General features: G+C 38.3%; 1 protein-coding gene across 2 annotated transcripts in view; it reads right to left on the bottom strand.

Annotated features, from left to right (window-relative positions):
* Positions 1–27,104, bottom strand: part of dpp6a (dipeptidyl-peptidase 6a) — a 358,152-nt gene that overhangs the window by 229,152 nt on the left and 101,896 nt on the right. Inside the window, exon 1 of one of the 2 annotated variants that reach the window (XM_076888304.1) lies at positions 3,331–3,500. The exons of the other annotated variant lie outside the window; for it this stretch is intronic. Within the exon in view, the coding sequence (XP_076744419.1) occupies positions 3,331–3,381 (51 nt within the window). The 5' untranslated portion in view covers positions 3,382–3,500. Of the gene's footprint in view, positions 1–3,330; positions 3,501–27,104 lie in introns of those variants that run through there. 2 annotated transcript variants of the gene reach the window in all.

Genomic DNA, 27,104 nt, shown 5'->3' with positions numbered 1-27,104 from the left:
GGAAACAAATCATTAGTTGCTCAACAACAGAGCCGTCTGTGCCCTTGAAGGAGGATGTTTGCCATGCCAGAGAACAATTAGACATAAACAGAGTGAAAGCTGGAGAACAAGTGTCTGAGCTGTTTCTGAACAGTGTCACATTTAGGCCAGAAGCTCATACATTTGCTGACATCAAGCATACTGAGCTCCGCACATGCTGTACTGCAAGCGAACGGGTGCGATAATAGCCGATGTATCCCATGGTAACGTCTTCACTGTCATTACCCCTTTAGGCATCTGGATGCAGACTTGATGAGCTACAATTTCCTGTGCAGGCACAACACCTTGGGGGTTCTCGCCACCCATTTAAAGTACTATGTGCTTCGCTTGCACACAGAATCCCAAACGGCCAACAACAACTATCCAACTATTATGCTTTGTGGTCAGAAATCACGCTGTGCAGTTTTCTCCCAGTTACTGAGAAGACTTCCCACTGAGGCACTACAGTTAGTCTCAGTCTCATGAGTATGTGCTTACTGTGCAAGAAGCAATCACTTGGGATAATAAACCTGTCAAGTAAAAGTACATTATCTGCTTTGTTGCCATTAGGACTGTGAGAAATGGGTAAAAAACTTCAGAAAATGCTTCAGAAAAACAGCAATGCATGATGCGATACAGTGTGATGCTCAGTTTATTTCCAGCCTGTCTGTTTATGGTGCTAGAGTAGCTTTGCATGATTCACAGATCAAAATAATCCTTATTTATCTCACACTGCACCTTGTCACAGGCACTCAGTTTGTCCTGTGTTCCCTTTAGGCAAAACTTTCTGAAACAGACTAAATGTTCGAATGACAGGAGGGAGGGGTCTCTGTCCTCCAGACAAAACTGTGTGCCTGAAATGACTGCAAAAAAGAGTTTTGGAGCAGTCTGAATCCTGAGCTTTCCAAGTACTGCACAGGGATTACTTGTACATACACTGACCTCATTATTTTCATGATTCACAGTTTAAAGTAATCATTATTTATCTTACACTGAGCCTTGCTGCAGACCCTCAGTTTGTCCTGTGTCTGAAAAATAAATTATCACTTCTCCCTTTAAACTAACTTGTGCCAAACCTACCACCTCATGTAGAAAAAAAATAGTGGAATCTAAATGTTTAGAGTACTCTGAAGTCTGAGTTTTTGGCTCAAGCTTATTACCATAGCTCTGTACTTTAATTTAAAAAGTTTTTTGTAGCTGAATAAAAGTACAAAACCAGCATAATACAGGAACTGTGGCAGTAGTTTGCCAGCAGATCCATCCCATTTAAAATGATGGCTTAATTGTGTTTTGTTGTGTGAAGTGAGGGACTCTCCACTTGTGTGTGAAAATGCCTCCGCCATTGTGAAGTGGAGCCAGCAGCAGTGATTAAGTTATTGAAATCTGCCATAAAGTGTCTAGATAGGGCCCAGCATTCAGTGTAACAGTGATCCAAATGTTGTCTATCACTGGCCCATAAAAAAGACAATGCTGTCTCTCGGCCTTCAATCGTCAATGTAGAGTTGGTGCTCACAGTAAAGGCTAGTTAGTAGTTAGGACTCAGGCAAGAAAAAAGAAACTTAGTGTAGCCCTCTCTTACATATGGGTGTGTATGTGTTCTCTGTTTTTAAAGTTAAATTAAGGTCAATTTAAAACCATTGAAATATTAAGCATTTGCTTAAATGTAAATCCGTCCAATAACGACCTGCTTGCAGGTTTCAGATATCACAGGAGATGTTTAAATTCACTTACAAGGGTCATGCTGATGGAAAACCTGAAATATTTTTCCACTTTCAGAAGAATAAATGATCCATGTAGGGGTACTGTAGCATGCTCGAGTTGTAGCTGAAAACAATAGTCTGCCTTTCTGGGATATGCACTTTCCTTTAAATAAGCTAGGTTTAAAAAATAACCCATAGGGAATACCTACTGAATAACAGCCTTCTGCCTTACACTGTGTGAAATTCTGAACTTTAACAAGATTTTCTTCCAAACAAAAATGTTTACAAGGTTGTCATTATGGGTTGTCTTCTTGCATTTTTCTAGCTCACTGCAGCACTCCTTGTCATTTTAGTGCCACTTGTAGATCAGACAGGCATACAGCCATTGACAGGACTCTTTATTGTGTCATTTAGTGAAAGACTAACTCTAAAACCACTAGTTGTCAGGGGGGTAATATATGAGCCAAGTCTTGCACTCATTCCCAAGTAAAATTCAACTTCTTGTTTTTGCCCCAAAGTTAAGTGTTAATTAGTGGGCTTTAGAGATGCTGACAGGCAGTTTTTCTTTTCTCTTTAGACGTGCAACTACAATTAAAATCACTTTCACTTTACATCTCATTCAGTGCAAGCGCATTTCTGATTTGGAAGTTGACCAAAATCCTCATGATAAACACCCATGTTTACTTTTCATTACGCAGGGATCAAAGAGATAAACACACTCAGCACATCCCCTCACAACTTAAGGCCACGGGCAGAAAAAGACGATCTTCAGCCAAGGAACCATTTGGAAAAGCCTGACTCCACACAGCTGTGACCCACATCTTCCAAAATGGCCTTGAGTGTTTGCAGAGCTCGGCTTACTCAGCTATAAATGAAGAAATCATGGGGAGGAATCAATTTTTTTTTCTTTACCTTGGTTGGTTGGATAAGAATTTCAGCAAGCGTTCAAGCAACATCAGCAAAGGATCATAAGGCATGAAATAATATGATAATGCAGAATGAACTATAATATTCTCAAAATCAAAAATTTAAAGGCTCAAAAGCCTTAAATAGGCAAGATAGTGGCCTTTAATATCCGAAAGAGCCCCCAAAGGACACTTAGTATTCACTCTCCTCATACATACAATCATATAGCTGCCTTCAGCTCCCTGCACAAGGACAGCCAGAGTCATATATCCTGCACCTCACAGCTTTAGATGCAATAAAATATTAATGGGACCCTCCTTGGGCAAAAGGTTACCTCTGCCCTCAGAAGCATCACGAGGCAAAAGAGACAAAGCCAAAACTCAGCAGTCATTATGAATGGCCCCATAAAAGCAGGACAAAACTTTCAAACTCCTTTAACTATGATTCATGTCCCTCTTGGCTCCATTAGATCGGCTGCACTTGCAAGCAGGGAAGGATACGTGAAATTAAAAAAAGGGCGTGAACTATTAGAAATCTCCTCACATGGTTATAACGGGCGCAAAAAAGGTAGACATTAATTATATGCATTTCCAAAACATCCGACGCGCGTCAAAGCGCATAGGCTATGGAAAACGGGAACTAACAGATGGGGGAAAGGAACGAAATCGGCGTCATACACTACGTACGAGTCAAAAAGCCGCCTTACCAGTACGTTGCCCTGCATTTTTGCAGTCTCAATCAGACTCTTTTCCTTCATTTTTCCTCCCGTCGACCTTTCGAGCCTGCTTCTAAAAGGTTGGATATGTGGACTTTTGGATAGCTTCTGTCAGCTCTCCTTCCCCGCCGCTTCCCAGCCAGACCCTTACATAGTGAGACAGTTAATAAGTGGGTGGGCTTACAACCTAACGGGAACGAAGGAAAACAACGTGGGCTCTTCGGTGTACTGCTCAATATTTGTATTGACCAAGCTGTCCTTCCTCGCACACACGAACAGCAAACCATACGGTGAAAAATAAATATAAGTTTGAGTGAGATCACTGATTTTTTTCTTTTTTTGATTTTTTTTCTCTTTGGAAGAGGCGCGAGAAGAGAGAGAGGCAACAGAAAATCCCATTTCCTGTGGAACAGGGAAACTGACACCGTGTTGTTTTGTTTCTTTCAGAAGCTGCACAGATTTAATGGGATGGCCAGATGCAGGTGATCGTCGCTGTCAGATATACCCTTCAGAGTAAACTGACGCCAGGTCAGCTGTAATCAACTGTACGGTTGACACATATTACGATCGCCGACATGCACTTATTTGCCACGTCTATCTGTCACAAATACATTAAATTCCGCAAAAATTGAAATCCTTAAAGGTCATGGCTGAGGCAAAATGATGCCTGTGAGAATTTATGATGAACTTCCTGTGCTTTTGTCATATGGTGCACATTTTTGCCCCTTTTACTATAGTAACCCTTACCTAAAGCCAGACTTCCTATTGCTTCTTACAGTCACTTGTAATGACCTGAATTACAAGGAGGGGGGAGGTGTGTGTGCGTGTGCGTGTGTGTGTGTTGAGAGAGCAGGTCATGGTACTAAAATGTCATACACGTAGTCTGACAATATCATGACTCCTGTTGTGTCTGTACATACATGGTTCCCACCCTGAGGGAATAATAAATTTAAAGGGCACTTATCAACAGGATAGGAAAGAAATGGGAGGTAAAAATATAAAATTTTCATAAGCTTTTAAACTTATATGCATTCACGTTATTGGACTGGAAGGAAAAGCTTTTTGTACAGTATACTTGGTATAACATGCATAGAAATCTACATGCGACCCAAGCGTTAAATTATAAAATATGAATACCTTAATTAACTCATTACATTTTAATAACTAATTTGGGTTATTCTGAGAGAAAGGAAACCTGCTTGCCATAATTGCTGTGAGAATTAGTTCTAAGATAGAGGTTCCCTGTTTAATATTGATATATGATAATCATAATAATAATATTTAGGGGTTTTTTTTTGTTTGTTCGTTTTTTGGACTCCACAATTGACTCATTGTGCTGGCAAGTCTGTTAAAAAATTTTCAGAACGCTAGCACAGATCGCCCAGTACCTTTTACATGAATGTATGTACCCATGTTGACAGAATGCAATGGTTTTATTTAATGTTTATTCAAATACATTCTGATTTCAGCCTCTACAGACTGTATTTCCATTGCAGTGGCTTTGGACAGTGGAGATAATTGTGGATCCTTGTGTGATAATTACCTGTTAGTCACTTGCTTAAAAAGGTATTCAAAAATAAAAGACAAACAGTTTTCAGAAAGTTTCAGGAAGCCCAAAAGAAAAAAACAAAAGCTTTAGATCGCTCTAATGCCTCTATTAAAACCATAAAGGTAGCACAATTTGCAACACATGGTGCGTGTAGCTCTGTATTTAAACTCAATAGCCACTTAATTACCACTCAGACTATTGACTTCTTCTCTGCACAGAAGCTTCAATGTCATGTGATGAGAAAACAGGAACATGAAAAAGCTTAAAGAGAAGAGCACATACACCATTCTTTCACTGGCAGTTTAAACAACATTACAATGTCTTCTTGAAATGGAGCAAAGCCATTTGTTTCGTATTGATTTCTTTTACTGGAATCAGCAAATATCACGCAAGAGATTAAAACGTGAATGAAGAGAAGGAGATGAAGAGGGCTGGTGTGACAGGAAGAATACTAGAGCCAGGGTGAGATGTGGCAGACCCAGCAGCCGAAAAAAAAAGAAGAAGCAGATGACCAAGAGAAAAAGAAACTGAATAACGTAGCTCATGGATTACTCTGAACACCATTTGTCAGTTACATACAATATATAAACCATTTCAGTTATGTGTATTGTCAGCTTTCAAGATGGAGGCAGCTTTAGTTCTCCAGCTCATGATCTTAATAAATCAATATCAGCCTGAAATCCTCTGAATCTTGACTCAGAGTGTTTACTATACTGAATTAAATACTGTATACTGATGATCCACCGGGAAGCTGTGAGTTCTAAAGCAGCAGTTCACCAAGAGCAGGTTCCCTCAACTGGGAAGTGCAAACAGCATGTCTCACGTAAATCTCATTTAAAAGTGCCTGGTATTAATTACTGTGGATAAGGCTGTCAAAACAACCTAATGGGGGCTTTGGGCTCCCTCGCCAGCAGCTGGACTGCTGACAGAGGGAGAACGCAGAGATAGGTTGCAGGCTGTGCTGCTTCATTACTGTGTCTGCATTTTTTCTGATTTCCTTCATAACAGCTCCATGGAGTTCTGTCAAATGCATGCTTAAAGGATAACCTTCATAACTTACAATTTATAACTCCTGGCACCAAGCGCGTATAAATTGGTGCTTTATGGCTTGTTGATAGGTTCACATTTAATCAGGGAGTATGTATCAAACATGACACGTGAAACCCCCCCCCCCAAAAAAAAAAAAAAGCTGGCTGCAGCACACATGCAAGATTGAATTCACCATGTTGTTTATTTCTGTGCTAAACATAGCGGGCCAAGCCACAGTACATCACATACAGGTGTGTCGGCCAAGGACATCTGTAACAACAATGTTGGCTGTGCAGAAGCAGACAGCAGCTGCCTGATGTTAAGACTATCAGAGAAAATGGCTGGCCAGGGATGGCTAAGTGCTACTACTATACTGTAAAGCTTGACAAAAAAAGGCAGTTGAATGCCACGAACCAGACAGCTGCCAAAGCTAGCGAGCTGTATGGAAACTCTGCTGGTGAGAGAAAATCTGCTGGAGTGTTGATTGCTGCTTTCTGACTCCAGTGTAGAGAGAGACAGTGCATGACTGGCAGGATCAAAGTGCTGGCAACATGCACAGTGCACAAAAAACTGTTGTGTTATCAGAAAGTAAAAAAAAAAAGATTCCACATAATCAGTTACATTAAACAATAAGATATCCACAAATAGTAACTACAGTCTGGTAAAAGTGAAGGTTTCATGGTTATAGAAAACTAACGCCGGTTCATCTATGATTAGGATTAGGCAGGAAAAACCCCAGTGACTCAGTGTCCACATCCTAGCTCTGACAAAAAACAAAAACAAAAGACAAAGAAGCAAATGAACAAAACAAGGGACACAATTCTAACAAGTGAAAGATCCCTGGTTCAGTCGAAGAAGAAACCACAAATACCTTTTGGTAAACCTTCTGGCATAAAGTCTGCAACAAGCTACCTACTGTGGTGACCCCTAGTCGGTAAGGGTGCAGCTGAAAATAGCTTTGTAACTTTATAGCAAGGCCAAGACCATAGAAGAACCACCTCAACAGAGAAAAGACTTGGCTATGCATCTGCACTTCCAATATTCCCAAATTGGACCGAGAAGAGAGATGGGTTGAAAGAGGAGTCAAAGACGGCGTTTATGTCCACTGTGAATGGCCATGATTGAATAGAGATGGTAACACCAGCTATCAGTCACCTACAATACAGTCTTCGGATCCCTTACTGACATCTTGCCACAATAGGAGACCTCAGTACGTGTCATGATGGAGATACATTTTCTCACACCTTGGCTCATGTGATGACCACACGATCAATAGTGGGCCAACAGCCCTCAGGATCACCTCCAAAGGTGACAAACCACACTAGGGGTTACAAACCTGGGAACTGAAGAACACTATAAAATGCCTTCACAAACCAAAAGAAGTTCAGCTGCCTTCTTTATTCAATCTCTGAAGACTACCATAGCCTGGATAAATGAAAGCTTACACAAACAATTTAGGTGTCCAAGGTGACATTAGGATTTAGGAACCTTTTTAACCCCACCCACGGGTGGATAAATAGCCTCCCACCTGAGGTTTTTGAGAACATCGTCATTTGTGAATTCGGTGAACTCAGTCTTTAAATAATGAAACAACACAGCTTACCACGGTACATTTGAATCGGTAAAAGGTCACTTTCATGAAACCCGCAGCAAACAAACACTCCAAATAATACATTTTGTTTGTGTGTCATCACAATTTTATGTAACATTATGCAGATTGCGAGCTTTCCACATTGCAGTATTACCTGTTGCCATATTTCTGCATAATTATAATTTGATAAAAATAATTCAATAGCTAAGTGCAAATACCAGCTTTGAACTTTAGAAGAAAACGAACAAAAACAAAAAACAAAACATGGAGTTAATTCTGTGCTGAGTTTATTTTCTGGTGAATGGCACTGTAGTAGCATGTCAATTATGTAAGTGTGCCCTAATTTCCAGGGAACTGTGTCTGTGCAATGAACGCATTCTATAGAAGTGTGTTCCTAGTACTAGCTGATAACCAACATCTTATCCAAATACGGTTATGCCAGGCAACCGCAAGCCAAGAGGGTGAAAGCCAGAAATGTGGCTACTACTACTATCATTTATAACTTTACACTAGTTTGCACAGCAGCTACAGGATCGGTCTTTGATCGATAAACAACAGTAATCCCTTAAAACTCTGGTCCAATAGTTAGAAAATACTTCTGTAGCAAAGAGGGCTTTTGTTTATGCCTTTGTGCCCAACCATAGAAGGATTACATCCAGTACAAGGTTTCAGAGGCCAAAAATGGAAGCACAGTTCCTCGAAAGATTCTTGGTTTCCTGCAGTGAAACAACAAACAGGTATTTATATACACAAATTTGCACACACTTAATATTTTCTGTATTCATTTTGCACAAAGAGGACTCTGCATGGCGTTCTTGGCTACATCCTGAAAAGTCCCAAACGTTTAAGACTAGACAAGACATTCTTCTTAATAACCTCTGCATTATATCATGCAGGAACTACAGTGTAACTCCACATGTCTTTGTCAGTATTTATAGCTCTGTTTTTGGGACTGGGTGCATTCCAAGTCAAGCCTCCGAGAAGAGCCAGAAAACCCTTTTAGACAAAAAAATGATTAGAATGTGCTCAAATCCTGGATTGATTGGCCTGGATCCCCAGTGGAGTGAGTCCAGAAAACAAAGCTTCATTCTGATGATGGCAGTCATCCAGCACAATAAACTTAACCGAGATCTTCACAGGACAAATCGATGGTTTCATTATCAACTTAATTACTTGATACCATGGTATCTTCTAAACTGTTGTCACTGTGGTTTTTTGCTGTTGTAATGGCAGCCTGAGAGATACTGAACTTGCCTCAAAGAAGACTAGAATTAGCAATACCAGCCTCAAACTAAATTAAGTCTACGTAAATCGTAAACGAGATGACCACTGAAACCTTTACTGAAACAATAAGCTTGTCTTCAACTGATGTTTATCATTATGTGAAACTCAAAGGGGGTAGGGTGGAGAGGTTCTGGGTAAAGGTAGGTTTGCTTTCAAATGTGGCTCATTTTAGCTACAGGTTAAGAGTGAAAAGTGAACTAGAGATAGCTGCATTTGAAGGCCATTACTGAGCAGCAGGAAGCAACTATCCCAGTCCACACACTATCAAGTGATTTGCATCTCAAACACCTTTCTCTCTAAAAAAAAAAAAAAAGAGAGAAAGAAAAATGCCTCACCTCTCCGCTGGTGGGGAGCTTCATAATCTAGATAAGAGCTTTGTGATGACCTTCCCTGCCCCGGACTGTCAAGGCAACAGATCGTTACCATCGCTAATGAACTCAAAGGCCAGAAAAATGGTGCATAAATACAGAGCAAGAAATATGGTGCAATAATGTGGTGTTAGGCTTGAAAAAGGTAACATAAAGGTTTTAATATTTCTGTAGTTCAAATACTACTAACGTAATATACAGATGCCCAAAGTCACTTCTACCAGTTAACAACAGAAAATGTAAAAGTTCTGATGATTATCTTCCAACTTAAGGAGACTTGTGCCTCCCTCCACAACATGATGGAGCCAGTAAGCACATCTGAATATTAATGAAACAGTTGCCTTGAACAGCAGGCGTTTGTCAGGAACTTGGATCAGATTCATCACTTTAACCTGCTCAGGGATGGATGGAGTTCCCGCAGCACAGCAGCTGGCTTCGGATTCACTACCCACACTTGAACAGTTCAACAGGATGGAGCGTTGGGTAAAAGTACAAGAAAGGAAAAAAATCAATGTCAGCATGTATTATTTTTAAATAATATTGCATAATTTCTCCATGTTTTCTCCTCTCTGATTTATATAACTCATCAGGTTCTCAACACGAAGGTGCATTTGCATTTTTACAGGCATCAGTGTGGACATTACCTAACCTTGATTGTAATTTTAATAAAAACCAGTAGGTTTGACCGAATACCCAGAGTTATTTCAGAAATGAATTGGAGCAAAAAGCAGCAATTAAGTAACAATCATCGTTAGTACCTTCTTAATTACTGCTGCTGCTGTTAAACCATTCAAATGTTCCACTATGATGTTGAATAAGTTCACAGGAAAGAGAGTGGAGTTTGCATTTTCTCCCAGTGACTGTGTGGGTTCTTACCAGCTACTCAGGCTTTCTCCTTTAGTCCAGCAAAACTCCCAGATTTATAGGACTTGACAGCAAGATCTTGATGAACCTGCTTATTAGATTAACTTGTGATTTTAAATTGTGTGTGAACACAAATTATAGGCTGGTCATCTGTCCAGGATGTACCCTGATTTCAGGCCTATAACCTCCAACACTACTTATCCTGAATTGGATCAGATGAAGAATTTGATGACTAGATCTTATTTGTTTTGTGATTTTGGTGGGTAAAATGTTAAGAAGCCATCTAGTTAGCTAATTAGCCTAGCGTTAGAATGTGTTTTGTGCACATTTCAGTATTTAACTTGTGACAAAAACAATAATTTCAAAGTCTATATTAATACTTTTATGATTTGCCCAATTTACTGTCTGTTAGAGAATAGGCCTGTTTGTATTATCATGTGGCCCTGGGCTGGTTAGAAGCTCCTCCAATTTGTCTTTGCTAATGTTTTGCTCTCAAGTGGAGGTGGGCAGGTCCTACCCTAGGTTCTGCCTGCTGGTATCCCGTTCTGCCTGCTGGTATCATGGGTGATCGTGGCTCAAGAGTTGGCAGTTCGTCTTGTAATCGGAAGGTTGCCGGTTCGAGCCCCGGCTCTGACCGTCTTGGTCGTTGTGTCCTTGGGCAAGACACTTCACCCGTTGCCTACCCGTTGGTGGTCAGAGGGCCCGGTGGTGCCAGTATCCGGCAGCCTTGCCTATGTCAGTGCGCCCCAGGGTAGCTGTGGCTACAATGTAGCTAACCATCACCAGTGTGTGAATGGGTGGATGACTGAATGTAGTGTAAAGCGCTTTGGGGTCCATAGGGACTAAGTAAAGCGCTATAAAATACAGGCCATTTACCGTCCTTTAATAGCCAAATTATCTTCTAGGAAGAAGTTCTATGGAATAAGTCCTTTAGCCAATGTGGGAGAATTTCTGAGAGACAGAGAAACAAGGACGTAGCCAATGGCCAAATCCTAAGTAAGGTGATGAGTGGAAGGTTGAACTTGTCCTTAAACTAGTAGGTCACTGATGGTCTGATGAGAAACAGTGCTGAAGGGCTCATTTCCCTTGGGTAAGACTCACCTATTTTCTCAAAGCTGGTGCGCATTCTCTGGAAATGAATGCGCACCAGTGAGACTCACCTGTCTGTCTACCCTCCTCAATCTCCTGCTACCTGAGGAACTCCAGCCAGTTGCTCCTTCTGTGGCCTTTTTTTTCTGGATGATCCAAATATGAAACCAATTTGATCTGAATATGAACGTTTCCTCTCCTCAGACCACTCAGACTAGCACTTTTTTGTTTTTTTCGTAGAATTGGCCTCCTGTGTTGTGCCCCCAAGACCCCTGTTTGCAAGGCCCTGTATTAACAAAAATTACACGTCAATAAATCGTTCAAACTGTATATTATTACTGTATATTATTTGGCTATGATACTCTGGTTTTGCCCCAGTTTGTGCCAGCAAATAACCCGAATCTCCGTACACTAATATAGTCAGTTTATTTAATGCTTTTGGCCTCAACAATTCTATAATCATTGGTAGTGAAAGTTAGCAAATGTTAGTAAATATGGCTATCTTCTGTCATACCCACCTGCAGTTGCTAAAGTATGACTGGATAATCACACTTTAGAAAGAAGATTGAGCAAATTATTGCTTTTTATGGTTCATCCGCTTCTCCAAGGTAGACTCCGTGAGTTGACTGGAAAATAACACACCTGTCACTTCCCACACAAAATGAAAACATATTCTCCTTTTTTATAAGATCCTCGGCAGCTCCATCAGTATTTACACGTTGGTCCTTTTTAACTGTCATCAGACTGCTAAATGATTAGAACTGGTTACTCTGCAATGCTAGCAACCATTAAGGCTGGCCTGTGTGGTTCATTTATCTATCAGACAGATACAGCCCACTGAATTTTACAGCGTATTTCCCCCCTTTCTTTGATTAATTTCATAAAGTATACCTTCAGATGTAGTGCTAATAGCTGCCCTGCATGTTTCAAATAAGCGAATCTAGCACACATCTAAGTGCAAAATATATTTGATCTCTACAGCACAGAGATAAAAGTACACAAATGCACCAGTGCATTTTGTAGTTACCATTACCTAGAGGTTGGGTGCAGATAATTGCTCCTGTAGGTTTAACAATCATTTTGGGTCATAAGGCCCCAAAATCAGCAGTCCAGTCAAGTTTATTTTTAAGGAAAGGCACATTTAAAGTACACGTGCAATTCAAAGTACACAGCAAATTCAAAAGTGTTAAATGTTTTGGCGTTAATAGTCTTCTTGCAAAAGTAGAGTTAATTTTACTCTAAGCAGAGTCACATTCTTTTAATGTAACTCTGAGGTGTAAAATGATAGTTCGAGTGTTAAAAATTAGTGTTTCTCTGTCAAATCTGGAGGTGTTACAATGGAAACATTAACTCTTGACCTCTTAACTCTGAACTCCTACAGGGGCTATGACACCAATAGAGTAAATTCACAGACTCCGCCCCCAGCACGGCTCCAATCGAAGCTGAAGTGAAGCCGTTTCAGAACATTTTGCTCTACATATTCGAGTTGTTTGCCATGCTTGGTAAGTCATTTTTTCAAAGATTGTTTCAATTATTATTATGAGCTTTTACTTCTGTGGCTCTTTGGAGTTGAGACAAAGCTGTGTGAAAGGCATTAGCCATGTTGCTCGGTGATAGCATAATATTCTGTTTTAGCTAGCTGAAAAGTATTGTTTGCGGGCAAATACCACAGCCTTGAAAAAAGCTTGCATGTGAATTTTCAGTCAAACTTTTGGTCAAATACACCTAAAACAATGTCTAGAACAGTGGTTCTTAACCTGGGTTCAATCGAACCCTAGGGGTTCGATGAGTTGGTCTCAGGGGTTCGGCAGAGCCTCCGCCATGACATGCACAGCTCATTTTGTGCACCAGTAAAAAACATATCTATGTCTTGAATTTGAAAAAAAAAAAAAAAAAAAAATTTCACTAAAGAGGGGTTCAGTGAATGCACATATGAAACTGGTGGGGTTCGGTACCTCCAACAAGGTTAAGAACCACTGGTCTAGAATGTGAAATGTTGGTATAATGGTGCTACTTGAAGCCTGAAAACGATCGCCCATAAAAAAAAAACGAGCAAACAGCAGTAGCTGAGGTCCTGACTGGGTTCTACGTTAGCATAGATCCCTCCAGAGTTTTGTGCACACGGTTTAGGTAAAAAAAAAAAAAAAAGGTTGAGGTTTTACATTTAGTTCAGTATTACCTGTTGCCTGTGTCTTTGTCTTTTGGGAAAATACTTTACACAAGTAATGGCTCAAAGAGGATTCCTTTTTTTTTTTTTTTACTGTGCTGCAATTGTTTGCTGGATTATTTATGCCATTAATTAATGTCAACTAATTTTTATTCAATCTCCGCACAGGATATGCTTGTGAAGATGGAATATGGGGGAGAGCAGAAGTGCGTTGAAGTTCCACAAAGGGATGAAGGACATGCATATTGTATTGAAGAAATAAGTGATGAGAATGCTGTTATTTGCATTTACCATGTCAGACCTTTTGATAAATACAATTCTAATGAAAGTGAGAACATGTATACTGTTACATCTTTCAGAAAATGTTTTGAAATTGTGGTGCACAGTTCAGAATAAATGTTTTTCAAAAACCATTGCATCTTTTTAGTAAATGTTTATTTCCAAAAGAAATTTCTAGAAGTTCAGAACAGTAAAATTCCCGCTTTTTAGAATGAATTAGAAGATAACTCTTACGTAGTTAAACTAAAATGCTCTTTGAGAGTTAATATATAAACTCTTAACACCAAGTGTTAAATTATCAACTCCAGACAGATTTGGTGTTTAACACTAAATCAGAGTTAACGTACCAACTCTCCAAAAAGAGTTAAATTAACACTCTCTGGTGTGGACCCATATAGACACTTTAATAGTGTTGAAATCAAATCCGACAGTGTTAATTTGGACATGCTGGATTTGCTGTGTACTTTCTATATAACATGAAATGCATAAAAATTAGTATCAATCAAAAAGAGATACAAAAAGCCTCGATTTAAGCCTGAAATTTGCTAAACGAGCTGGATTTAAAAAAGGTATGGATTGGCCTGAAGTCAGGTCTATATATGAGGGCTTTCAAGTTTTATCACAGCAAATAGGGTTTCTCTGTAGACCTGGGTATGATGCATAGGGGCTGATAATTGGACAGCAGTGTGTTGGCAGGTTTGACTGTAGAGGGATAAACCATTGGTTCTTTTATGCAGCCATACACCATCTTGAGCCATCAGACACAGTGATTTATCAAAAGAGCTTATTCACTTTAACAAAGCGCCGCTCTCTGCCATCATACAGCTGCACTAAAATCTTGTAGTTTCTTCACTTTATCATTGAATAATGAAACTTTCTTTCTTTGTAATTTTTGCTGCTTTGAAATGAACTGCATTCATACATTACCCCTGGAAATGGCTGTCTTTCATTCCCAGTCAAGGCCCATGGATGCCAGATATTTTCTGTGAGCGCCCATTTGGGAAGATTAACTACAGGAATATGCTTTAATGTCTGATAACAGGAGAGTCATATCACATACCCAAGGTGGTTTCTGGGGCAACAGCGTGGCCATCAATCAGCAGGATGTAATCTTACTGGAAATCGTTGTCAGCATGCAAATTAGTGTCACATTTCACACACAGCCTGTGTGTACATGCCAGAAAAACTAGAAAACATCTGGTAAATAACAGTGGAAAGCTGCATCTAAGTGCAATGTGCGTTTGTGTGTGTGCGTGTGTGCTTTCCACGAAGACAATGCATCACACGGGAACTTTTATTAAGCAGAAAGTGAAAGCACATTACAGAGAAAGAGAATACATCACCAGACAAATACAACAGTTGCATCAACATGGTCTGTCAGCACACAGTGGTGTATAATAAAAAAAAGTCTAAAAGTTCTTATCGAATGGAAACCACAGTATTTATTCCCATTTTAAAATTCACCTCATAATGTGAAAATTATAGATGATTTGGATGTGGGTTGCCTTTTTTTCCTATTTGTGCTGCAGTGCATCAAAAGAAGCTGAATGCAACCATCCCTGAAATAAGCCAATATGTTCCCTTTTGACAAGTGTTGATCACTTTTACCTGCAGTTTGCAGGCATTTATGCAGCAAACTTCTATGTCAGTATGAGTGGATCCAAGGCCTGCTATTTTTAAACCTAATGGGATGCATCTACTCTGCAGACATTAGGAACTGTGCTAGACCAAAGAAATAGTCCATTGTGTAACTCCCGGGAAAAACACATTCACAATTTTTCATACAGATAATATAAAAAAAAGATAAAACGTGTAATGTGTGACAGTAAGAGATGCTGGTGGGTAGACTTTTATTACCTTTGGACAAAGCTTGGCTAATTCCTCCTCTTTATCTTTGGTAGTGAGCTACTCCGTCTGATGGGTTTAGTATCAGTCTGCCAAATGTTCATGTAGTATATCAACGTAGTATTCTTCTGGTCTTCGACAATCTACATGTAACCATTTTTAAAGGATCTATAAAGGTAGGTAACGTCGGATCATTTAGTGACACAGTCATTTTAATTGCAAAAATTTCCTCTTATATTATTTTAATGTGGCACCATCGGTTTATTCTATACTCCTAGCTACGAATGTACAAATCAAAAATGAGAGTGCTATCACCCAATCTAAATTACAGTAAAAATATGAAAGAAGTTTTCTTTGTGTTGTGCAACATATCAAAACTTGGCACATCAAAAATGTTCTAATAAGAGAGACTAGCATTACTATTAGCAGCAAGGTAATGCATCAGCTTTTTCTTCTACATAGAACAAACTTCTACAGTATTTGAAATATGTCATACTTACATGTTTCAGATCACGAAACTAATAAAAAAGCAAACACACCATCAAATCATGACATTTGGCATGACCTTAAAGATGCCACTCATGCTCGAAAACCATCCATTGTTGCTGAATTAAAACAATTGTCTAAAGAGGAGTGAGTCAAATTTCCTCCACAGCAAAATAATGTGAAATTTAGGGGGCAATTACTTTTTCACACAGGCCCATGTAGGTTTAGATAGTTTTTTTGCCCTCAATAAAAGAAATCATCACTGAAAACTGCATTTGTTTTTATCTTTGTAATCTTTGTCTAATATTAGAATTTTTTTGATGACATGAAACATGTAAATATGACAAATATGTAAAAAAAGAGAAATCAGGAAGGAGAAAATACTTTTTTCATACGACTATGGATGTCCCAGTTTCACCTCCTGCATCACTATCACCATCTGCAAGCACTGCAGTTTCTAAGGATGAAAAAACCTATGTTAAAATGCCAATTACAGACCACAAACATAGCGCATGCTAAAAAAAATGCTCACAATTATTATCACTGATGTTATTTGACATACTCAAAGTCTTTATGAGTAGGCTATAGGTTTAAGCTCCAGAGTAATTGTCCCACCCTGCAGTCATTAAGACATACATTAACTTTATCATTAAGAGAAGAGATAATGAGGCACAAAGATTTATCCCTGAGGCTCTGCCATGCAACAGACTGCACACTTGTAAGCACTACATCTATAGGCTAAACCAGGCTACTATAACAGGCAGGGCTGAGTAGGAGTTTTTTTTTTTTTTTCCCCCACATTGCACCTGTATATCTGTCCCACTTTCTGCTGTTGTGTACAGCTTGCTGCTCCTTTTAGATTTTACCATCTCTGGAGGCACAAAACCCATTAAGTGAAACTAATATAAACAGGCAGCAAGGGTGAGGTTCAGCAGTTGCAGAATATCAGAAAGTATTATGCTTTTGTTACACTTTAATGATGGCTCAAGTTTAGAAGTGAGCTGAAACGATAGTTGATGGCTTCACCGATCCCTTCATCTTTCAGAATCCCTGCTATTTTGCCACAGAAGCACTCATTATTATTGGCTGACAGTACACGGCATTGGCCCCGTGCTCTTCATCCATCTGTATTGATGTGCCAGTGTGTCCATAGATGTTTTGGCAACACATAGTGGATCTGTGTTTGCATGCCTCCTGAGGATGATTTACAAAGCATTGATTTGGAAGCTCGCAGACTGGAGCACAATAAAACTGTTGTTTATGTTCAGGCAGTGAGTGTTCATTGTCAAGGGGAACAGCATCTTGTTTTAGGGCAATGTAGAGCACCATGGGAGTTAACACAACAAATCATTCCTTTTTAACTGCCAGGGATGCGGGTGACAGATGAGGCTTGTGCGATGCGCAATACACCAGCTTTTTCGCAATAAGTCAATAAAATTGCCTCTACCAGTTATATGAAAATGGGCCGCTGCAGGGCCATGATATACATTTCAATAAAGGCGGCAGATTGGAAGTGCAGCGAGACAAGGACAGAGCTCGAGAAAACAATATGTAAAGTCACGGCCAAGCCAGCAGTGTGCCAGGCAATCAGGCCAAATAGGGCCAAATGACTGTCTTGGTTCAAATGATTATGTGAGAGTTTAAATTCCCTTTTAAAGGTGGTAATGAAAATCCCTGCACTATTTAAGTGGCAATTTAAATGCCTGTGGTGATGCAAAATGTGCTCCAAACACAATGTACATTGACAGTTTAACTTACAGGGTAACAAAAAGATGTATCAAGATTTACAAAAGAAAACACAAAAAAGAGCAACCAATAGCCTAAAAACAGGAAACTTTTGAGTTTTCAAACCACAGAAAGCAACTATAACTTTGCCAGAAACTAAAACTGCTGCTGTAAAACTATTTGATCACATTCAAAGCAGGTACACAGCTAATATACTTTCACCTGTTATCAAGTAAAGTGATTCTAATTAATGGATCTGACCGGGAGGTCTCTGTGTTGCTCAGTGTCAGCATGCAGAAACACACATGGGCAGCCAGGAGCGAATATAAGATCAAGAGTGCACTGCTGAAAGGCAGCTAAGGAGATGGATATAAAAAGGGATTTCACAGACTGAGCTATTCCCTGGAACACACTTACTATAATGAAAAGAAGCTGAATTATGGAACCACTGGTTTCATACAACAGGCCGTTGTGAAAAGGGTTTTGCACCTTCATAAAGTGCCCTTGTGGCTCCTTTCGAAGACGCACTGGGCTTCTCAGAAACAGACCTGAACTTGAGTTGGAAGTGTAAAATAATAGCTGCACTGGAAAGAAATTGGCTCCATTTCTTTTGACTCGACCACAACAACATCAGAAGCTTGTAAAAGTCAGCACTTGCATCCTAAAAAGATTTAAAGGCTAAATTTTCTCTGATCAAATCAGAAAATAAAAATATGAAACAACACAGACTCATCAAACAATGTGGGCTTCATAGATAATTGGCAAACCTTCTGGAGGAAACCTGGTCTTGTTAGGAGAGACGGCATCCATCCCACTTTGGATGGAGCAGCTCTCATTTCTAGAAATATGGACAAATTTATTAAACCCTCTGTGGTGGGGCGTGGTCTGTGATGCCGTGCAGGGAGGGCGGACGCACCTGCACGGCATACTTAATCACGCCCGCCTCGTTAAAAACACGGGGACTCAGGGGTTTGGGTGTTGTTGTGGTGAGATGTAGATAAAGATGGCTCTGAATGATACTCCGTGGTCCCGCCGTGCCTTATTCTCACCACACCCCCCAAAATATGACTATCCAGAGTTGGGACCAGGAAGCAGAGTTGCAGTCTTACACGCCTCTCTGCAGCTTCTCTCCTCCTGCTACTCCCCCAAAAACCCATCTCCATAGAGACTGTGTCAGCTCCAAAAAAGAAAAAAACAAACAAACTAAAAACCAGCAATAAACATCTTAAACATAAAAAATCACAAAGAAAGAACAATACAGTATCCACATCTGAACCAAAGAGTAAAACAGTGAAATGTGGATTATTAAATATTAGGTCTGTCTCCTCCAAGTCTCTGTTAGTACATGACTTAATAATTGATCAACAAATCGATTTATTCTGCCTTACAGAAACCTGGTTGCAGCAGGATGATTATGTTAAAATTTGAATTTTAACATTTAAAATTTGAATTTGAATTTAGTTTAAATGAATCAATACCCCCGAGTCATTCTGGTGGGCGATATAAACGATATACGATAGAAACAATATAAACTAGAAAAATTTGCATTTCCTGCGAAAATGCAGTGTGGATGCTTAAAGCTGAAGCTGTATGCAAAAACTAGCTGAAAAAGCTGAAAAGTTGCAGAAATTGTAAAAACTTTGCAGAAGCAAAAGAAGTTTGCTAAAATGGAATAACTTAGCAGAACTGCAATATCTTAGAGGAAACATAATACTTGGCAGAAATACAATAGCATAGCAGAATTTAGCAGAAATATTGTAACTTACCAGAAACATGATAACTTCTCAAAAATACAAGAATTTAGGAGAAATAGTATAAGATAACAGAAAGAATATATTTAGCCAAAAATACTTAAACATTACAGAAACACTATGATTTAGAAAAATAGTACAACAGAGCAGAAATATTGTGATTTACCAGAGACACTGTGATGAACTATGAATATTGTAATTTTAAATTAAGACTATGTTTTAGCACAAATATTATAATTTGGCAGAAATACTATAATTTAGCAGAAATACTATATTAAGCACAAATCCTATAAAAAGCAGAAATGGTATGATTAAGCATAAATACTACATTTAGTAGAAATACTTTGTTTTAGCACAAATCCCATAAAAAGCAGAAATACTGTACTATGATTTAGTAGAAAGACTATAATTAATCAGAAATACTAAATTTAGCAGAAATACTATATTAAGCACAAATCCTATGAAAAGCAGAAATAGTATGATTAAGCATAAATACTACATTTAGCAGAAATACTATATTAAGCACAAATCTTATAAAAAGCAGAAATACTATATTAAGCACAAATCCTATAAAAGCAGAAATAGTATATTAAGCACAAATCTTATAAAATAGCAGAAATAGTGTGATTTAGCACAATAGTAATAAGTTAAACAGAAAAATTGGAAAAGCAAAATGGACAGCTGAAAAAATGCTGAACATGCTGAGGTTCCCTCAAATATACTTGTTAAATGACAAAAATCAGCAAAAAAATTTATGACTGCCACACAATTACAAATACGTACACATGAGGAAACACACATGCACAGAGAGACACACACACAAGATCCAATTCAGTCAACCAGTCTAAATATATTGAATTTGAATCTTACAATGGGATCATCCCATTAAAAGGCTTTCTCTCTCTCTCTCTCTCTGTCACACACACACACACACACACACACACACACACACACACACACACACACACACACACGGAGAGAGAAGTAAGTTTCTAGGTCAGCCTGGGAGCTGGTGAATTTGAATCCACCAATCAGAGAGGCTGTGCACTTTTCCCCACCAAAACAGGTGCATCTGTTTACACACGCAGCAGCACAGAGAGACACAGGATTTTTGCAGTCTATTTCTCATAGTGACGACTCCCCTCAAACAAATGACCGTAATTTCCTAACCGTAGGGGCTAGAACGGTCATTCTTACACCGTTTTGTTCAGAAGAGATGGGGGAATCTTCAAGTGTTGACAATTTAATATTAAAATATGAATTTTTAGAGATATATGACATGGATGACTTGTTGACTTAGAAGCCACGAATTCCCCAATATGCAAATTTGAATGCCTGAGACCACATATGTGATTGGCTGGCTGGGAAGCCGTGCAGGCCCTGATTTGTGGATTTGAATTCCTCAGCCCTCAGATATGATTGGCTGGCTTAGAAGCCACGAAGGCCCCAATATGCAAATTTGAATGCCTCAGGACACTTATTTGATTGGCTGGGAAACTGTGCAGGCCCTGATTTGAAAATTTGAATGTCTCAGTCCTCACAGAGGATTGGCTGCCTGGGGACCTGGCAGAAATATATAGAAATATATAGAAATACTATGATTAAGCATAAATACTACATTTAGTAGAAATACTATGTTTTAGCACAAATACTATAAAAAGCAGAAATACTATAATTTAGCAGAAATACTATATTAAGCACAAATCCTATAAAAAGCAGAAATAGGATGATTAAGCATAAACACTACATTTAGTAGAAATATTATGTTTGAGCAAAAATCCTATAAAAAGCAGAAATACTATATTAGGCACAAATCCCATAAAAAGCAGAAATAGTATGATTAAGCATAAATACTACATTTAGTAGAAATACTATGTTTTAGCACAAATAGTATAAAAAGCAGAAATACTGTAATTTAGCAGAAATACTATATTAAGCATAAATCTTATGAAATAGTAGAAACAGTATGATTTAGCACAATAGTAATCAGTTAAACAGAAAAATTGGAAAAGCAAAATGGACAGCTGAAAAAATGCTGAACATGCTGAGGGTCCCTCAAATATACTTGTTAAATGAAAAAATCAGCAAAAAAATGCACAGGGAGAGAGAAGTAAGTTTCTAGGTCAGCCTGGGAGCTGCTGAATTTGAATCCACCAATCAGAGAGCCTGTGTACTTTTTCCCGCCAAAACATGTGCCTCTTTTTACACACGCAGCACAGAGAGGCACAGGATTATTGCAGCCTATTTCTCATAGTGAGGACTCCCCTCAAACAAATGACCATAATTCCCAAACCGTAGGGGCTAGAGCGGTCATTCTTACACCGTTTTGTTCAGAAGAGATGGGGGAATCTTCCAGTGTTTACAATTTATCATTAAAATATGAATTATTAAAGATATTTGACTTGTAATGCACCATAACTGAGTAGAGCGAAGCAAAAACTGCCTTGACTTGCCCTCAAACAACGCTTTGTAACTCGAAATCTATTTGGAGTATCGATATCATTCTTTCACCGTAAGAGACAGCAGGCTTTGGTGAACAGTCATGGAAATTTTCAGGTCTCTGTGGAAATCCAAAAAAAAATTATGACGAGAGAAAAAAGTGGTTCATTTCCAGAGTTTTAAATCTGAAGAAATCTGAGCGAAGGACGAATTTCCTACCCTCAAACAAGTCCAACTCATTTCAGAACGGTAATAGGTGAGAAAGAAATTCTTGAATTGTGAGCGTCAGGGGTGTCTGAAGATATTCGGGGACAAGCCTCATGTCTTAAAGTCGCTTCGTTAAGGAGATATGACGATTCGAATATGCCTCTCATTACAGAAATCCAGCGATGATTTTGAACAAGCTCTCCATTGACTTTATATGGAGAGTTTTGAGACCTTGTGTTGGTCTGAGGAGATTTGCAAAAATTCTATAAATCCCACAACAATGATAGTGACATTTTCTGAAAGCCAGCAAAAATACCTACGTTTTGATGTATAATTTGTGGAAGTTGAGTGAAAATTGAGCAAGTAGCAAGAAGTTGTTCGGACATGAAGTGAAAATTGCAAAACCTTCAGTGGCACACTGGAAGCCAAGAGCATAGCAACCATAACAACGCATGTATTTTGTGAAAAATCACAATTTTGCAACTCAAAACTTTAAGAGGCATAAAAGTAAAACAGTAAAACATTTGAAAAAGCTGAATCATACCTGAATAGCCCAATAATTTGTGAACATTTTAAAGTTTGAATGGTTGTTCTAGGTGAAAATATGAGGAAGTAGTTAAGTTTCAAAAACAAGCAAATTTTAGCAGAATTGCAGAAGTTTCCCATTCATTTCAATGGGACAAATTAAAGGAAAAAAGCTTAATATTTTAAAAAGTATAATAGTTAAAAATAGCAAAAATCGTAGCGTAAATTAGCAGAAATAGCAGAATAGTTTAAAATTTGAACGGTGAAAATCGGCTGAAAATTGTGGAAGTAGTTAAGTGCCAAAAAGTGTACGGAAGCAACTAGAATAATAATAATAATAACTAGAAAAATTTGCATTTCCTGCGAAAATGCAGTGTGGATGCTTAAAGCTGAAGCTGTATGCAAAAAGTAGCTGAAAAAGCTGAAAAGTTGCAGAAATTGTAAAAACTTTGCAGAAGCAAAGGAAATTTGCTAAAATGTAATAATTTAGCAGAACTGCAATATCTTAGAGTAAACATAATACTTGGCAGAAATACAATAACATAGCAGAACTTAGCAGAAATATTGTAACTTACCAGAAACATAACTTCTCAAAAATACAAGAATTTAGGAGAAATAGTATAAGATAACAGAAAGAATATATTTAGCCAATACTTAAACATTACAGAAACACTATGATTTAGAAAAATAGTACAACATAGCAGAAATATTGTGATTTACCAGAGACACTGTGATGAACTATGAATATTGTAATTTTAAATTAAGACTATGTTTTAGCACAAATATTATAATTTGGCAGAAATACTATAATTTAGCAGAAATACTATATTAAGCACAAATCCCATAAAAAACAGAAATACTGCACTATGATTTAGTAGAAAAACTATAATTATTCAGAAATACTACATTTAGCAGAAATACTATATTAAGCACAAATCCTATGAAAAGCAGAAATAGTATGATTAAGCATAAATACTACATTTAGCAGAAATACTATATTAAGCACAAATCTTATAAAAAGCAGAAATACTATATTAAGCACAAATCCTATAAAAGCAGAAATAGTATATTAAGCACAAATCTTATAAAATAGCAGAAATAGTATGATTTAGCACAATAGTAATAAGTTAAACAGAAAAATTGGAAAAGCAAAATGGACAGCTGAAAAAATGCTGAACATGCTGAGGGTCCCTCAAATATACTAGTTAAATGACAAAAATCAGCAAAAAAATTTATGACAGCCACACAATTACAAATATGCACACATGAGGAAACACACATGCACAGAGAGACACACACACAAGATCCAATTCAGTCAAACAGTCTAAATATATTGAATTTGAATCTTACAATGAGATCATCCCATTAAAAGGCTTTCTCTCTCTCTCTCTCTCTCTGTCACACACACACACACACACACACACACGCACACACACACACACACACACACACACACAAACACACACACGCACACACAAACACACACAGACAGACACAGAGGGAGAGAGCTGCCGAATTTAAATCCACCAATCCGAGTGGCTGTTTACGTTTTCCCGCCAAAAAAGGTGCATCTTTTTACACACGCAGCACAGAGAGGCACAGGATTATTGCAGCCTATTTCTCATAGTGACGACTCCCCTCAAACAAATGACCATAATTTCCTAACCGTAGGGGCTAGAGCGGTCATTCTTACACCGTTTTGTTCAGAAGAGATGGGGGAATCTTCCAGTGTTTACAATTTATCATTAACATATGAATTTTTAGAGATATATGACATGGATGACTTATTGACTTAGAAGCCACGAATTCCCCAATATGCAAATTTGAATGGCTGAGGCCACATATATGATTGGCTGGCTAGGAAGCCGTGCAGGCCCTGATTTGTGGATTTGAATTCCTCAGCCCTGATATGATTGGCTGGCTTAGAAGCCATGAAGGCCCCAATATGCAAATTTGAATGCCTCAGGACACATATATGATTGGCTGGGAAGCCGTGCAGGCCCTGATTTGAAAATTTGAATGTCTCAGTCCTCAGAGAGGATTGGCTGCCTGGGGACCTGGCAGATATAATATATAGAAATACTATGATTAAGCATAAATACTACATTTAGTAGAAATACTATGTTTTCGCACAAATACTATAAAAAGCAGAAATACTATAATTTAGCAGAAATACTATATTAGGCACAAATAGTATAAAAAGCAGAAATACTATATTAGTTACAAATCCTATAAAAAGCAGAAATACTATATTAGGCACAAATCCTATAAAAAGCAGAAATACTATATTAGGCACAAATCCTATAAAAAGCAGAAATACTATATTAGGCACAAATAGTATAAAAAGCAGAAATACTATAATTTAGCAGAAATACTATGTTAGGCACAAATCTTATAAAAAGAATAAATACTATAATTTAGCAGAAATACTATATTATGCACAAATCTTATGAAAAGCAGAAATAGTATGATTTAGCAGAAATACTGTATTTATCACAAGTACCGAAAAGTACCAGAAATACTATGATTTAGCAGAATAGTAATAACTTACAAAATTACAAATATGGAGGCATATTGAAACAGAAATGCACAGAGGGACACACAAACACAGGCTCTAATCCAGTCAAGCAGTCTAACTATATTCAATTTAAATCCTACAATGACATGCTGCCAAATAAGGGCAGGGTCCTCTCTCTCCCACTAAACACACACACACACACACACACACACACACACACACACACACACACACACACACACACACACACAGACAGACACAGAGGGAGAGAGCTGCCGAATTTAAATCCACCAATCAGAGTGGCTGTTTACGTTTTCCCGCCAAAACAGGTGCATCTTTTTACACACGCAGCACAGAGAGGCACAGGATTATTGCAGCCTATTTCTCATAGTGAGGACTCCCCACAAACAAATCACCATAATTTCCTAACCGTAGGGGCTAGAACGGTCATTCTTAAACCGTTTTGTTCAGAAGAGATGGGGGAATCTTCCAGTGTTAACAATTTATCATTAAAATGTGAATTTTTAGAGATATACGACATGGATGACTTGTTGACTTAGAAGCCACGAATTCCCCAATATGCAAATTTGAATGCCTGAGGCCACATATATGATTGGCTGCCTGGCAAGCCGTGCAGGCCCTGATTTGTGGATTTGAATTCCTCAGCCCTCAGATATGATTGGCTGGCTTAGAAGCCATGAAGGCCCCAATATGCAAATTTGAATGCCTCAGGACACATATATGATTGGCTGGGAAACCGTGCAGGCCCTGATTTGAAAATTTGAATGTCTAAGTCCTCACAGAGGATTGGCTGCCTGGGGACCTGGCAGAAATATATAGAAATACTATGATTAAGCATAAATACTACATTTAGTAGAAATACTATGTTTTAGCACAAATACTATAAAAAGCAGAAATACTATATTTTAGCAGAAATACTATATTAAGCACAAATCCTATAAAAAGCAGAAATAGGATGATTAAGCATAAACACTACATTTAGTAGAAATACTATGTTTGAGCAAAAATCCTATAAAAAGCATAAATACTATATTAGGCACAAATCCCATAAAAAGCAGAAATAGTATGATTAAGCATAAATACTACATTTAGTAGAAATACTATGTTTTAGCACAAATAGTATAAAAAGCAGAAATACTGTAATTTAGCAGAAATACTATATTAGGCACAAATCTTATAAAATAGCAGAAATAGTATGATTTAGCACAATAGTAATCAGTTAAACAGAAAAATTGGAAAAGCAAAATGGACAGCTGAAAAAATGTTGAACATGCTGAGGGTCCCTCAAATATACTTGTTAAATGAAAAAAAATCAGCAAAAAAATATATAACAGCCACACAATCACAAATATGTACACATAAGGAAACACACATGCACAGAGAGACACACACACAAGATCCAATTCAGTCAAACAGTCTAAATATATTGAATTTGAATCTTACAATGAGATCATCCCATTAAAAGGCTTTCTCTCTCTCTCTCTCTCTCTCTGTCACACACACACACACAAACACACACACACACACACACGCACACACACGCACACACACACACACACACACACACACACACACAGAGGGAGAGAGCTGCTGAATTTAAATCCACCAATCAGAGTGGCTGTTTACGTTTTCCCGCCAAAACAGGTGCATCTTTTTACAAACGCAGCACAGAGAGGCACAGGATTATTGCAGCCTATTTCTCATAGTGAGGACTCCCCTCAAACAAATGACCATAATTTCCTAACCGTAGGGGCTAGAGCGGTCATTCTTACACCGTTTTGTTCAGAAGAGATGGGGGAATCTTCCAGTGTTAACAATTTATCATTAAAATGTGAATTTGTAGAGATATACGACATGGATGACTTGTTGACTTAGAAGCCACGAATTCCCCAATATGCAAATTTGAATGGCTGAGGCCACATATATGATTGGCTGCCTGGGAAGCTGTGCAGGCCCTGATTTGTGGATTTGAATTCCTCAGCCCTCAGATATGATTGGCTGGCTTAGAAGCCATGAAGGCCCCAATAT

This window comes from Maylandia zebra, linkage group LG9 (assembly GCF_041146795.1).
Source record: "Maylandia zebra isolate NMK-2024a linkage group LG9, Mzebra_GT3a, whole genome shotgun sequence".
Lineage (NCBI taxonomy): Eukaryota > Metazoa > Chordata > Actinopteri > Cichliformes > Cichlidae > Maylandia > Maylandia zebra.
This window is presented reverse-complemented; position numbering and strand designations above follow the sequence as displayed.